This window comes from Harpia harpyja, chromosome 11 (assembly GCF_026419915.1).
Source record: "Harpia harpyja isolate bHarHar1 chromosome 11, bHarHar1 primary haplotype, whole genome shotgun sequence".
NCBI lineage: Eukaryota > Metazoa > Chordata > Aves > Accipitriformes > Accipitridae > Harpia > Harpia harpyja.
This window is the reverse complement of record NC_068950.1, coordinates 29,174,578-29,190,662: the sequence shown is the minus strand read 5'-3', so window position 1 is coordinate 29,190,662 and position 16,085 is coordinate 29,174,578. Positions and strand designations below refer to the sequence as shown.

The following is a 16,085-nucleotide window of genomic DNA, read 5'->3' as shown; positions in this document are numbered from 1 at the left end:
TTGTACTTCCCAGAGCATATATACTGCACACAGCAAGGCAAGGCCACCAAATCCCTGGTGTGCCTTACACTAATCTTTCACATAAATCGAACATATAATTAAAGCCAGAACAAAATTTCCATTGAAAAAAAACCCAACCAAAACCCAAACACACAGAAAGGCCCCCGTAAAGTCCATTGTAGCTTACGTCATTTATGAAACTGAAAAATCCCCTTTGCTGTCTTCAACCTTTCCACAGTAATCAATGAATGCACTTTGTTATTTGGCTAATCCTGCCTACTCTTTGAGCAGATAATTTTTTAACCTTTAACTTTTTCTTCTGCAAAAGCCTTCTGCAATAAAACCATGCTTTTCCTCTTTATCTGAAAAGTTTAAAGGAAAGCATTTGAGGGGAGGGTTGCTTTGTTTTTAAGAAGGGACAAGCTATTTATAACACAATAACACCTCAGCAGAGCACCAAAAGAGTCACTGGCTCAAAGCAAAATACAAAGGTAAGCCTTGCTGAGGAGCTACTATGTGCTGCAGAGGTAATTCAACTGGTACTTTGGAAGAACTGCTGTGCTTCCACCAGGGAGCTCTCCTCCCACCAAGCAAGGCCCTGTGTCATTACAGAGCTGGCTTCAAAGGGAATTGTTTTCCCAGTGGGATCACCCTTGATTGTATATATCTGTGCCAAAGTTAGTCAGCCTAAAGGAAAACAAATATCTTTCCAAGGGGACATGCAACAGAGTGTGCTGCTGCCACCTCCTTTCCCTCCACACAGTTTACTTGTTAGGGCCACAGATGAGATGAACTCAGCAGAAGTGGCAAGGAGAGAGGCAAAATGTCAGGACCCAAGGGGCAGTGGTCCTATCTTCTGGCCCATCTGGCCTCCTAGAGAATGCAAGGCTGCAGCTACCCAGACAAGATAGCGAATTAAGAGTGCACTCCACAGCAGGAGGCAGAGAATCTACTGATTTATGTCCTATAGATTTGGCTTTGGCATATCAAGCCTGGATAGGAGATCTTTCTACAGGGTGGAATGGGCAGGGGTGTTTTCACTGTTGGATTCTCTAGTGTCTTATATAACGTGAGCTTTGTGCTTTAGCCCTTTCCTTAGCCTGGACCTTACAGTATCTCCATCTTTTACCTGGCTAAATATCTTCACCTAATGCATAGGAACACAATTATCTGGCCTCCTGATAATCACATCTGACCTGGGGTAAGAAATCAAAACCACTTTCCTCCTAAAGGCTAAATCAACTGTCAAAGATGACCATATTCATTTGGTATTGCCTAAATCAGATTAAGGCATGGAGTTTGTGTGCATAAACACCTTCTTGCTTCAGGATGAATTCAAAGATGCTGTTAGATCCCTTATGATGCAGCTGAAACAGAAACATTACAAAGGCTTGAATAGGAGCTAAACCACACATCCCCAGCAGTCTTCCTGTAGGGTCACAAAATAAGAGAGCACTTATGGCATTGATTGGTAAAACTGCTTGTCTGGGTGTTTGTGAAAGGTGCTACAGAAATACTGCAGAGACTGAGAGAAAACGCAATCATGGAAATAACAGACAAGAAGGTTGGGGGCTAACACACATGACATAAGAAAAGGCTGAAGGAGCTACGTTTGCTTGGCCTGGAGATGTGAAGGTTTGGGAGAACCTAATTACAATTGTCCCTTACCTGAACTGGGGTTATAGGGAAAACATAGAAGCTGAGGAGTAATAGGCACAAGCTGCAACACATGAAATTCCAGCTCCGAACAAAGAAAAAGCATTCTCACCACAAAAGTGGTTAAGTGCTGGACCAGGGGGCCAGAGACATTGAAAATCTCCAAGAATGGAGATTACACAAAGCCCAACTGCACAGGACCCAACAACATGAACTAACTTCAACACTGACCCTGATCTCAGCAGGAGGTGGGACCACATGAGTTCAGGATCCCTCTAACCTAATTCTTCCAATTTTCTGCACAAGGGGAAACTGAACATTGTAGTTTTCATAAACAGCATTGCACAGAAGCATACTATATGATCTTTTTTACCCCTAACTGGAACAACTGGCTGGACCTAAGCTTCAGTGAACTGCCTATATTAAAAATGACTAGTAGTATCTAACAATTGCACTGATCTAATAAACCTGATGGGGAAGAGACTGGCACTTGCCACAGCATTTAGCTGAGGGTACTTTTACTATTCACATTGTGCTTATATTAATTAAATAAAGCTATTAAATGGCATAACAAAAATTTGGAGTAATCAAGGAAAGTTAAGGATTCTCTGCTCTATTAAGAGGAAAGAGCAACTGAAACAAATAGATGTTCACTCTTTTAGTGGAAAAAAGGTCTCCTTTCCCAGTCTTCCCTTTCTCTGTTGACTGAGTGTATTCACAGCAAACTTTAAGAATAGACAGATGTTGGCTTAGTTTCAGTGGTAAATTATGAAAAGAGCCTGAGATTTCCTTGAGAGTGGTTTATAAATTGGAACCAAAAGCATCAACCTGAATGCACTGTACATCTTGAAAATTAATTATACACCTTGTAGTGTTTCTAGTCATGTTTGAGATTCACGGACATGCCAAGATTATCCTGGCAGGTAGCCAGTGCAGACAGAGGTATGGAGAAAGCATATCTTTGCAGAAAGTCATGAGTACGCCAATTTCTCAAGATGTTTTGCCTCAGAGCAATTAATTTACTATGGCTGTATTTTTATCTGTCAAACTGATAACAGGGGTCAGGTTATAGTAGAGCTTCGAAGCACAACGCATCTGCTAAAGAACCACCATACTTTCTCAGGACCCCAGTCCTGCGTGGTCTGCACATAGTTATGGAGGAGAAAGCTGTACTTGTATTGCCCTTGTGAAAGCTAGGAAGAAACACAGGTCCTGAGCTCTGGGCAATGCAGAAGTCTTACACACGCAAATAATACCCCAAGGCTGGAAACACCGCTCCAGCACTTCTGTGCGTTGGCTGGGCCAGCTGACCTCACAGAGGAGAATAGCTAATAATCTAACCTAAGGTTGTGCCTAAATATCACATCCTGACCTGAAATATTTGGCAAGTACTTGTATTTTAATATATTTGTAATTATATATTTGTATTTAAAAATAACAATGCACGTGATCTGTCCAAAGTAGTATAAAGTATAAAACAAAAAGCTTAAACTTAAACTGGCTTAAAACAGTCAATTAAAAAAGGACATTCAAGGAGTATTGCTAGTAAATCTCAAGCTGCAAGCAAAATTGCCAAAATTTTGGCAGTTGTGATTTGAAAACAGCACATTTTTTAAAAGTTATTAAAAAAAAAGGAAAATCATCTGAGAGCATGATGAGAAATAAGACATATTCTCCACATCCTGCAAACAGATTTCTGCAAACAATGACAGGTCCCGAGAAAGCTAAACACAAATAAATGCTGTGTGAAAAATGACAGCAAAAGATTAAGTATCAACTAATTATTCCTTGCTGACTTGCTGCCTATTAACCCACCGTCAAGCCAAAAGGCTGTTCCAAACTTTTTTGGCCCGTCATTTCATTTCTGGTCCAACATGTATTTTTATTTTATTTTAAGGCTTTCAGAAGCTCTTGGCAGTACACAGGGTTTTGGGAGCAGGCAACCCTCTCAACTCTTCCTCCCAGCATGACAACCACTATTTTTTTACCTATCAGTAGCCAGTTTTCTTTGTTTACCAAGGTCTGCACAACATCTGTCTTCACTTACTGTTTACTCAACCCATTAGTCCCCCAAATTGTAACAGCTCATTTTCTTGAAGGAAAAGTTGTTTTGGGGTTTTGGTGTCAAGTGCTTTCCTTCCACCTTCTAGGAGGACTTGAAAAATTCACAACCTTACTGCATCATGAGGGGAGGGAAAACCTAACATGGGCTTTGGCAAAAAATCTTTTGACCCTCCTGCAGCACAAAAAAAGTCCTAAAAAGGAACTGGGGAGGGATGAGGGGATTTGGCTGCTTGATTGTTCCACACCCCTCTTCTGTTCAGTCTCTCTTGTTCATTTTCCACATTCCTCCATACTCATGACTACTCTGAAGGCAGGATATCTGGGGTGCTCTCTCCACTTCAGCAATCCTAGTATACACATTACTTGCTTTCCCTTTACCAGTATGGGTAAGGGAAAGACAAGGGTCATTCATCAGTCAGCTCCACCAGAACTGAGAGTAATAACTCATCAGGCTGCCCATTTCCTAGGTGATGCTGCATCTGCAACTGGGTAAATTAAGATACCTGGCTGCAACAAGTGCTCTCCCGGACACCAAGCTGAGTGACTGGCATAGGAAAGCCAACCAGATTAATCGATTCTGTATGTCCTTAAGCCGCACTCAAAGTACTATTCCTAAAGGCTGACACTGTATCTTTACATATATTTCACTGAACACAATTTATAGTAGCCTACGAAAATGAACAAGGCATAGCTTCTCAGGTAAAGCATGCACAGGCTGTCCCATCAGGTCAGGAGAGAAGGAATGTTAATCACCCTAGCTAGCATCTTCATTATTTGGCAGAACACTCTTTTTTCAAAAGACAACTGCCAAGAAAGTTTTAATAACAACTTAAGTGTTAACATATTCCTAATGGGCAGACAATCCTCTTCCTGGACAAACTCTAAGCACTGCAAATGGAATAGTGCTAGCTCTGCAGATTATATACTGAGACTGAAGGATACACTTGAGCTGCTCTTTTTTTTGAGGAGGTTTCCTCACTCTGCTGTTCTCTGAACTACTTTTTGCAACCTTGTTTACACACTGTGCAAGTGCATGAGGGTCCAAATTAACGCACAGACAGAAAGTTGCATCAAGGTTCAATGCATCATTTCCATCCCAAGCAAGCACTTAAAGAAAATGAAGTTATGTATGGCATCTGTGCACAGGGGATAAAGGGGCGTTCTCATTCAGTAAGGCTTCTCATACACCTATCTAGAAACAATGTTGAGTAATTTAAAAAACAAAAAAAAGGTAGGAAAGCTCCTTCATCTGCTGGTGGCAAAAAAAAAAAAAAAAAAAAAATCAAATGTAAGCATGTCAAGACTGGAGGCTTTACCCCATTTCTGCAAGGCTCTGTGCACGGAGGTACTCTCAGCCAAGAGGCAAATAAGCCTCAGACTGCACCCACTCCCCCATGTCACTGCTGCCCCCCAGTCTCCTGTAGCCTTCACAGTCCTCGCCTGAAGTTTCATTAGAAAAGTAATTGTCAGGCTGGGGCACGTGAGAAATGAGAGAAATTGTTTATTTCTTTGCAGAAGAGGAGGGTGGCCTGGAGTGATGAAGACAACTCAAACCATTGCTGCACACCTGTCTCTGGCATCCCTCACCTGCTCCCGCTACACTGGGAAAGTGAAAACTGCCTCCCTAAAACAGCCTCTTCCCTTTCCATCCCTGCAGGCCTGGAGCAGGGCAGGCCACACACATCTTCAGGTGCTGCCCCTCCTCTGAAGAGAACTCAGCCCAGCTGTTAGAAAAATCTGGGAAAATCCCATCATCACAAAAGCATATGTCCCCCATTGAGCTGAATGTGAAAAATCAACAACCAGTCTTACCAGGCAAACAACAAGTAACTAATGGAAGGCAAAACTACAGAGAGAACAGGGGTGTGTGCGGGGGAACCAACTGCAACCAAAGTAAAAACCAAGCTTTGCCAGTTGCAGCTGATGAGAAGGAAAAAGGCACTGGTGAGAATAACAGTGGGAGGCTGCTGAGATATCCCACAGGGCTCTAGCAAAACGTTATCAGGAATGAGTCTTGTCTTAACCATGCAATGCAGCTCTTTGTATTCAGCTGAGTCTTTGCAGTTAACATACTTACCAGCCAAGGGTGACCTATTTCTTGCTTCACCTGTGAAGGACCATGGCAGAGAACCAATGCTGCCACTCTCCTGGCAGATAAGAAATGACTAAATGGCATGTTAGCCTCTACCACTTTGGGACACTAATATTCCTGCAGCAGTCTCTAGTGCAAGCTGCACATCTGGTGCAGTTATAACAGCTGGCAGATTAAAAAAGAAACTAAAAACAAGGCAACCCTATTTCCTCACTAACATCTGCATCTGAATGCAAAACCAAATGAATACACTATTTCACTTTTTGCTTTAGTGATGCCAGCCTAGACTAAGCCTTTATTATATGCAGTGGTTTGCTTGCACAGCCCGAAGTGCAAAGGTAACTCAGTCATAGCTTGCCACCCCCAAGGACACCCACTTGCAGTGAAGACACAATCAAAGCCTTTTCACTGTACAAGGCTTCTCTTTTATGAAGAGCTTGCTTAAATATGTAAGCAATTTCACAGACAGAAAATCTGAGTAATTTACAAAAGGTCATCTTTTCCAAACTGGTTGCTTTAAACCTTTGCTATCACTATGCTGTAGCTGGTATTTTCTTTAAGTCACCATTAAGGAACTGAACCTAAGGTCACTAGTAACAACAGCCATTTACTCTTTTCATCTAGTAACAGATTATACAAATGTCCTGTTATAAAAAAAAGCGTTCTCACCTTGTTTGGGTCCTTGTGCAACACCCATAGCTATACATATTGCAATAAAAAGGAGAGTTTTCCTAAAAGGGAAAGAAAGAAAAGAACATGTGAGAAAACATCTACAGTTTCAGAGCTCCAAGGAATTAAGAGCTTGATTCAACATCCAAAGTCAATGGCAGGATACCATTAACTTCAGCAAGTCCTGGATCAAAGCCATCACATTGTACAACTTTCCACTGATGCTGAGAAGGCGTTTTACACAAAGATCTAGGATTATGCATGCCCTCATATATAGTACATATATTTTACACTGGCTTTTACTAATAAAGTAACTGCATCTGGTTTATATTTTCTTGCGGCAGCCTTCAAATATGAATGCTGCTATGTAGTAAATTTCTTTCTGGAAAGAAAAAAAAATGTTACTGTAAAGAAACTATAAAATAAGTGACAAGTTAATGCCTGTAGAGATCACTAGATACTTTTGACCTGCTATCAGTCTTGTCACTATATCACATCATTTTACCATAAATGAAAATGTGGCACACTTTTGGTCCTGTATTATAAAATTTTGTCATGTTACAAGTAAGACATGCTCTCCACAAAGTAAAAAAATTCCATCACATTTTAACTTAAAACTTCATGCTCAGATAGGAGAGTGCAATACTGATATGTATCATAGGCTTACTGACTGCAATGAACATATATAAGGTTGATAGAGGTTACGTGCTCAAAATCTGCTTTAAATGAAAAGTGTTGGATGTTGGGCAAAAAATACATTTCTTACCATGGCTAAAAACAGACTGCTGTTTTTTATTCAATTACCATATTAGCCAGATTAGCACCTAATCACACTCTTACCAGTGACTGAATCTTTAGCAGAAAATATATTTCTCATTTATTAAATGTTGGACATCCAGGCACAGAAACAGATGTATGTAATGATTATAGTGACCTATACCAGTTCAGTTCTGAGAAGAAATATTTCTAAAATATCAGACATATAGTTCTGATACTAACTACTCACACTCAAGCCTCAGCTCAACCCTCTTGCTCATTAACGTATGTAACCTCATTGATTTTTCATAACACTAGATTGACTAAAAACATTTGCTGGACCATGCCAGAGAACACTTGAGTATCTGGAATAAACAGTATTTGAAAGTAACACAGTTGCAACTAAACACCTGTAACTTCATGTGATCTGACTTTGCCAGCTAATTTATCAGGTTCGCACAGCAAAAAAAAGTGCAGGAAGAAAGCCCTAGCACTTTATACAGGAACATATGGTTCAAACAGCAATGACAGACAAGTTCCTGCCACTGCCAGGTTGCCTTCAGCTCAGAGGATAACATATGCATAAACCAAGTATTAGTAATGGTATAATGACAAGAAATCATGCTATGATTTAAATATTTATATATATGTATATGTACATATGCACACACACACATATATATAGCAGTATTTAGTGAAAAATCTTAATATCCTTTCCAAGGGTTTGCAATTCAAACATTCCAGAAACATCCAAGTGCATGAAAACCACAGAGCAAAAATCTGGTTTTATCAATTTGCTCAGTGAAACAAAGAAAAAAAAAAAAGAGTCAAAATTCATTGGTGTAGCAGAGGATGGGTTTGATTACTTACTCTCCTTCCACTTAAGCAGTTTTACTGGGGGGTTTCACCCTAGTTTTCAAACCAAGTCCCCCTTAGGGGAAGGGGGTACTTCACAGCTGGTGCCGCTGCTTCTTGAGGGCCCCCTCCCCAGCCCAGTCCAACCCAGGCAGCAGGTAGTTCTCAACTGCCCCCTCCACAAGCCCAGCCCTTGATAGACACTTGCCAACCAAAGCCCACTGGCTAAGCCTTCCCACAATTCCCGTTACGCGGAAAAACATTTATGGCAAATGCTGAGAGGAGAAAGGAAGCATTATAGACCCAACCAACTCCCATTCCTTACAGGTGTGTTGGTTCAAACAATAATTTAAAAAGTGCACTATCCAGCACCACCCCCTCTCCAGATGGCAAACCTCTCTGCTGTCCTTTTCTTTTCCACCCGATCAACAGCCTGGACTGTATTCACAAATTGCCCCACTGATTTTCAGGCAAAGCACTTATTTAGACAGGATTCCAAACTACAGGGGCAGGGAAGAGAAGCTTTATAAAATTGAACTAAATTTTTCCTGCTATGACGTATCTTAAAGAGTCTCCTGCAGCATTCTTCAAAACATCTGCTCGAAGTTTTCAAAGCAAGTAAGTGCGCTGGATCTTGGACAAAAGTAGGTCCCTTGGTTATACACCTACATGTGGATTTGCATATTGTCAGAGCTTAAGTTTTGGCAATCAGAACAAATGAATAATTTAAGGAACAGTAAGGCATGATAATAGTAATATTTTGTCATTGCTATTGCTACTGTAAAACTGTAGATACATCATGCTTTTTAGAAGAAAATGCACAGAATGTACAGGATATTCAAAAATATGCATCATTGCTCCAGTTCTGATCACAAAAGGGGAGCGGGGTGGAAACTACACCTTACAAATCCCAACATGCTTGTAAGGGCACGCTTTTTAATTAACCACTGCAGTCCCTAGCTACTTCTCTCTTCAGGCTTTCTCCTGCTACAGCCATGAAATGTCTACTGGAGCAGCTCTGCCACTCCTGCAAAGACCTAATACTGACTGTTGTCCGAACAGTAGGTCAGCTACGGGATACTCACGTCGGTTTTTTCAGCTTGTAAGACCAGAATTCAAGCTCATAGTTTCTGTGTAACATAACACATCATCTTTTGATCTAATGAGAAGCTCAGTGACAGGAGATAGCTGTGTTAGGGAGAAAGTCCATGCATCGCACTATCAGCTAAAACTCAGGACAACTCTTTATTTATTTGACTTTCATGGGCGCAAAATGGATTCGCAATTAAAAATAGCATGAAACATTTTAGTTAACTCCAAAGTCAGGATGCTCAAAGAACCCCAGAGCCCAAAATGCAAAGATGACTCCTCTTAACATTACAACAGCCTCTTCCACAACATCAGCCAGGGACAAGCTGTGTGTCAGGTATCTGCCTCCGTCACCTCCCAGCAAACATTGTAGGAAGGCAAGAAATTCCAAAATGCTCCCAGGGCTGTAAATTAGAGAGATGTAACTAGATATACAGAAACATTTAGTGAGAGGTAAAGACAAATGTCTGGCTTACACAGTGCTCTCCAGCTAATGTCAAGAACAGATGAGAGATCAGCCAAGAGAAAAAACAGGGACCAGAGTCAACCATAGGGCTGGAGGTCCTCTAACACGTGGGAAAAGTTAGTTTTCCTGCTACCTTTTTTCACAACAAGTAAAACTTTTTGTAAATGGAACCATGTGCAACCTAAAGTGAAGTTGTACAAGGGAGCCCTCCGCGGCCAAAGATGAAAAAAAATGAAATTCTGTCTTTCTGAGAGAATCCATTTGTGCAAACCCTCCCTTCTCGGTCAAGATCACTACTCCTTGCATTTGCAGCTTTAAGCTGCAGAGTAGCCCAGTTCTCAGTCTCCATTCTCACACCAGCACTGCCACTAAGCCACCAGGCTCCCTGCTATGTAACGTGTACATGGCTTGATCCATCATCTGCCACAGGTGCAAGGAACAAAGCAAGCAGCCTGCAGAAACCCTGGACAGGATGCCTTAGCTGAGCTCGTAGCTCCTGGGGAGACTTGCCCCGATGGGACACGACAATAGAGAAATGCAAAAGCATGTGGCAGGGAAGACTCCAGCTGACTTGAATGCTGGCTATTTTTCCCCATTTAAGATCACACATGAAGCTGTTCCAGTACCCCTTGGCTATGTCCTGTCCTAGAGTCGAGGTATCTCCTGAGCTTCCTCCCCTCCTCCTACCCTTTCATCCTCTCTCCTATTTTACATGCAAGCACAAGCTGAGGGCAACTATATAACTGTTTGGAGGAAGGCACTATCAAATGCGGTTGAGCTATTCTACCACTTAAAATAGAGCTTCTCTTTCTGATAATCTTTGACATCTTGTGGCTGTTTGTCTATTCCTATGAGTGGACAGCAACTATCCATATTTATTTTTTTTTTCCATTAAGGGTGACAGATGGATGAGGAAACTGATAAGCTTCAAAGTAAGTTGTGGCAAGCAACGATGAAAAATTCCACCCTCTGAAGACTATTCAGCAGCATACAGAGCTCGGGTTTGGTCAGTGCACAGCAGTATCCTCTTCATTCCAGGCTAGTTTCCTAAACCTCAAGTTTAAAGGAAGAAATACCCCTAGCTGGCTGCTAGAGAAGGCAGGGAAACCTGTTCCCAGTGTAACTGGCACAGATGCATTCAACCCTGTGCTCATCAGTGATGATGGTTTAAATACCAGCACCTGCCCCATGCGCATTGCTTCACTGGATCTCCTCTGAGGACTGGTGAGGAGAATGGCTGAGTTTGTGTCCATCAAGCCTGTGGAGGGCTTTGCAAAAGGTGATAGCACCTTGTGGACAGAGATGCCCTGGGCCATTAAAAGCCTTATGTTTCAAGATCTGAAAGATATCTTCCTTTGCTGCTATAATGAGATTAGCCAGCAGGTCCAGTGCTGCTTCCCAAGTTTTAAGAGACCTACTATCAACATGGCTTGAGGGGACACAGCAGCCTCCAAAGCCTCTCCCCCAGGTGACAGTCACATGCCCTTTGGGCACGGATCCTTTGCTGCAAGTACACAATTTGAAAGAAGGGGAAAAGGGAGAGACACAAGATAAGGTGAGATGTAGAGGATCAAAAGATGTATTGCTCTTTCCTTCTGAGGAGCCTAAGAGGAATCCTGAACAGTGCCGTGGTTCAGAGGAAAGGAAACTCCCTGCCTGGTGGCCCAGATGCTCTGGACAGCATTTGGCTTAAGATGAGAAACTACCACATCCAGATGAACAGTCAACTCTGGTAGTATTTCTAAAAGGAGAAAAATTAATGAAAAAGATGTGATTTTAGAACCGGTTTATGAGTACATCCCTGATTTCTTACACTAGTTCTCTTGTCTGGGTAGTGTATACTAAGTGTTTTCCTCTGTATTAAGGCAAAAGTACACAGCTCAAATTCCCACGCCTGTGAAATGCTCTCTTCTTTCAGGGTTTGTCTCTGTACATTTTGTAGACCACTCTTCAAATGCTCTACAACTCAGTGCTCGCAAGAGACAAGGGTAACACAAGGCTGGTTATGTTTTAAAATTAAATATTCCATCAACAAATTTGGTGAGAGATTTAGGAGTCATGCAGCTGTAGGAGTTTTATTTATTTAAGCTGCAGAGACACCCCTATACAGGTAGCAGGTCTGACCTAATAGCATTTCCACAAAAAGGGGGTCTAGGTTGCAAGGGATTGACTGGTTTGATATATGCTAAGGAAACCTGATCCTTTTGCGAAGAATTCTGGTTTCTTAACACAGGCAAGCAACCAGGTTGCTCGCTCTCTCTAGTGATGTAAATTAGGTAAACAGGATAGAAACATATAGATACATATTCTGAAGCTCTCTCCGATTTTGAACGGGGGTAAACTGCATCTTTGCTACTGTACTACTTTACTGTAATTCAATTTATGTTTCTCTATCAGCAATGTCCCTTTACAGATATCAGATAAACCCCTTTTTTCAACTGCACTCAGACGATTCCTGAAGAAGCGTGTCCCCCCAGCCACTGAACATGCATCTCCTGGGAAGGCCACCTTCAGGCAGCCACGTAACTGCTCATAAGCATTCAGGCGCACCCAGATTACACACCAGGCACGCTTTAGCAGCATAATCCTCGCTACAACACAAGACAAATCCTTCTCTGTCCTGCTTGGAGCTCTCAGTAAACTTAATTTAAGCCACAGCCAGAATAAAACAAGCACATTACAGAAAGAGACACATACTGGCAACCTCTATAATATCGTTACAGCTACCAAAAGTTCACATCATCTCGCCTAGGCTGCTTTTAGGCAAACTATGGAGGAGAGCGGAGCTCTACCTTTGCATCGCAGATGACGATGCATTAGAAATACCTCAGCCTATTGCAGAAGCCTGTAAATACAGGGCACCTCATCTGGTCATCTCTGTTATTAAGAGAGTAGCCTCACCTCTTAAACCTCAATTCTGCAGGTTTTGTTTGTTTGCTGTGTTTCAATAGCTAGGGAGGACGAGCAGCCGTGTTACTTGTGGGTGCAGAGGCACGCTCTCCCCCGGGGCCCCCATTCCCCCCGAGGGGTGCAGGGGTGTCCTGGCTCTCAGGTCAGGCTGCCCCCGCCCCACGGGGGGCCACACACCCGCGTGACCCTCCCCGGGCCGGGCTCCCCAGAGCCAAGCTGCCTGCCGGGCCGTGGGCTGGGACGGGGGAAAGGTGACACGAGGGTGCTGGACGGGACCGAAAACATCCAGGAAAGCAAGAGGGAGAGACGCACAGCCGCCGGCACGGGCGGGCTCCGTCCGGGCAGCCGGCACCGCGCAGCCCCCGCCGGCCCTCCGGGGGCACCCGGGACCTCGCGGGGCTACGGCTGGAGCTCGGAGGGTAGGGGCGGGGGGACAAGCTCACCGGGGTGGCCGTCCTCCGCCCCCGGGAGGGGAGCTGAGCCGCAGCCCCCGGCCCCCGCCCGGCCCCGCGGCCGAGCCCCGAGCCCCGCGGCGGGGTGGCGGAGCGGGGCGCCCCGTCGCCGCCGGCCGCGGGAAGCGGGGCCCGCCGTCACGCCGCCCCGGCTCCCGCTTACGTTTGCGCCGCGGGAGAGATGCGTCCTCGCCTTCTCCTCTCGGCTCCCAAATGCATTTGTATGCATTTGCCCGGGCAGCGGAGATCCGAGGGAAAGCCGGAGCCGAGCGCCGCGCCGCCGCAGGGTCAGGTCCTGTCCATGAAACCCCGCCGGCCCCGAGGTCTCCGCCGAGCTCCGCGCAAGCCCGAGGGCGGCCCGCGTACGGCCCGCGGGGGCGGGCGCGGCGGGAGGTGGGGGGGAGAGGGAGGGAGGGAGGGCGGGGGGACCGGGCCGGGGGGGGGGGAGGGGGCCGCCGGGGGCTGGGTGGCGGAGGAGCCCCGCGGCTGACCCGCGGAGTCCGGCGGCGGAGCGGCGCTGCAGCCGCCTGCCCCGGCACCGGCGGTCCTGCCCGCCTGCCTCGGTGTTAAATTTCAGCGCTGGCTGCCCGGCGATTACATCAGCAAACACGGCCCCCGGGGCGGGCCGGACCCCGGCCGCGCATGGTGCGCGCTGCCCCGCGCAGGTCCCCCCGGGCGCGGTAGCCGGGACGGGAGCCGGAGCCGCCGGCCGCCCCAGGGCGCGCAGCGCCGAGCCGAGCGCCCTCCGGCCCGGCACCGGCGGGGCCGGGGAGGGAGAGCCGTGCGGCGGCCCCAGGTGCGCCCGGTCCGGCTGACGGCGATGGGTTGGGAAAGGCGCAGGCAGGTGATGCGGCTCAGCGCGTCCGAAGGGCTCGGAGAGCCGTCGGTCTCCGCTGGGCTCCAGCTGGGAAAGCTTGGCAGGAAGCTGCAAGTCAAATTGAAACGTGGGGACGGAGGTAGCGGGGGAAGGGAGGTGATGAAATGGTATAAAGCTGAGTGTCCTGGAGGCTTTGCGTTTTGAGTATAGTTGGAGTGGGGTCCAGCAATCCTCCCTCTGGAAAATGTTTGAAGAGCAGATGTCATCTGGTAGCATTACAATGCCAAGAGAAACACGACACCTTTCGCTGTCTTCTTCCTAAAGAGACTAAGGTCTTTTTTAGCTTTAGTTTCCAGTTTTCTTACCTTGTCCCAGTAACGCAATCTATTGTAACTTTATCCCGTAAGACATCTTTATGCAAACTGCCTCTCAAAACAAACAAGGTAGAGTTAAACAGTACCAGACGTCGCAACACACAGGCTGTACGGCAAACCCACGCTCAAATCCTGCAAAGCTTCCATTGACCGAAGCAGAAATTTGATGTGAGTTAGGATTGTGGTATTTGGCTCTTGCTGGGTGTTACAAGAATGAAGATTTCACATCAGACCTGCAGCAAAGACCTTCAGGTAGTAGGTAAGATGGAGAAAGGTGACATGAAATAAAACCAAACGTGCTCCCAAACAACAGAAAACAAGAGAGGTGATAAGGCACAAAGAAAGGCTGTACAAGACAAGGGGTTTATATTGTTATCACTGAGGATGCTCTGCTTGGCCAAAAAGGACTTTTCGGGGTGATCCAGGTAGCTGGGAACAGGCAGAAAAATATGGGGGGGGAAATTGTGAGGGAACCAAGAGCAAACCTAGACTGGTGAATTTTCTTGGGCATAACAGAAGCCAAAGCTATAGCGGAAAAAAGTTATTCTCAGGCAACACACCAGAGCGTTTTAGTGTTTAATTTTACACTCAAATTCATTTTCAATACCTTGACTTATTCAGAATCTGTATAGTCCCACTGGCTACCATGGGATTTCCTATTTACTTCACTTTTTGAAAGCCAAAGGTAAAAGCTGACAATGCTTTGCCTTCCTGTCTGTGTACCTTGCATTAAACACAGTGACAGCAAAATGTGAAAATGTATTTGTTCACTGAAGAGAAGACGGTGCCTGCCCAGGGAGGTATGGGACACTGCTGCAATGAAGTCTGTGTCAGCATTGCTGTTTTAAACCACACTTGAATTGTGTCCAACAATTACAGTGTTATATTTCATTTAGCTTTTGTTTATTAGCATTAAGATAAACTAAAATGTGTACATTACAGATTGGGTTGGGAATGGTTTGGTGCCATTCCGTGAAATCTATCAATCCCTTAAATAAGATGTCTTGTATGCAGTAGACATATAATTGATTTCTTAACCCTTTAGCATCAGCATTAGGGCTATTATGGAGAGAATTCTGCCCCAAAAGTGCCCCTGGCTAAATCCTGCCCTCACTTCAGTGCACATGGACACGTACAGGAGCCAACCTGCGGCACATGGCGAGATGGGATGGGGCATTATGTGTCAAGACCTCTCTTTCCAGCAGTGTTTGCACTGAAGGCGGCACAACTTGAGATTCTTGCCAGCTGCACATACAGGGTGTAAACAAAGCTTTGCTGACCCTGATCACGCAGTGACTTAAAACAGTATAAATTTTAAAAAATAGCATTGGTTGGTCAGTTTTCTGTACTCAGAACTACAAAATTAAGTTCACAAAGTAGGACACTTCACTGCCATTTGTCGCTTTGCTCTTTAGGTCCTTGTTACAGCCCCTGCTGTGGTTTGAACCCTGCCTTTGGGCTATGTGGGCAGGGTTCTTGGCTATTCTCCTGTAAGGAGCCCAGGGGCTGGTCAGGCCGTGGGGAGGCATGGGCCAGGGGAAGGATGACCTGTGCCCTTCCATTTCCTCACCGCACACAGCTCACACGTCTGAGCCATGTGTCCACAACTCGGTTGGGAATGTGCGAGGGAAAGTCCTTGTTCCCTCCCCCTGTCTCTCCTGGCAGATCTTGCACTTGCTCTGCAGCTTAGTTGCTTTCCTTTGATATTAACACCCTTCAGAGCTATTGAAGCTCTTAACAGAAGTGAGCACCATCTAATGCAGATGAAGAAAGCAAATGAAAAAGCACAAGGAAATCAAATTCCTTCGCCGATGTCAGACAGCGAGTGTGTGGCACTGTCAGAAATAGTCCAGCAGTCCCCAACTTGTTGCCCATCGCCTTGTGT

At 45.2% G+C, this 16,085-nt stretch overlaps 1 protein-coding gene across 5 annotated transcripts in view; it reads right to left on the bottom strand.

The window, feature by feature from the left end:
- The window catches only part of COL24A1 (collagen type XXIV alpha 1 chain), a 152,594-nt gene extending 139,197 nt beyond the window's left edge, over positions 1–13,397 (bottom strand). For 3 of the 5 annotated variants that reach the window (XM_052801634.1, XM_052801636.1, XM_052801638.1), the window contains exons 1-2: positions 13,173–13,396; positions 6,482–6,543 (exon numbers count right to left, since the gene is read on the bottom strand). In XM_052801634.1, coding sequence (XP_052657594.1) covers positions 6,482–6,543; positions 13,173–13,228 — 118 coding nt within the window. In that variant the 5' untranslated portion in view covers positions 13,229–13,396. Of the gene's footprint in view, positions 1–6,481; positions 6,544–12,548; positions 12,666–13,172 lie in introns of those variants that run through there. The other 2 variants (XM_052801639.1, XM_052801637.1) reach the window with 2 other exon arrangements.
- Between the last annotated feature and the right edge of the window lie 2,688 nt (positions 13,398–16,085).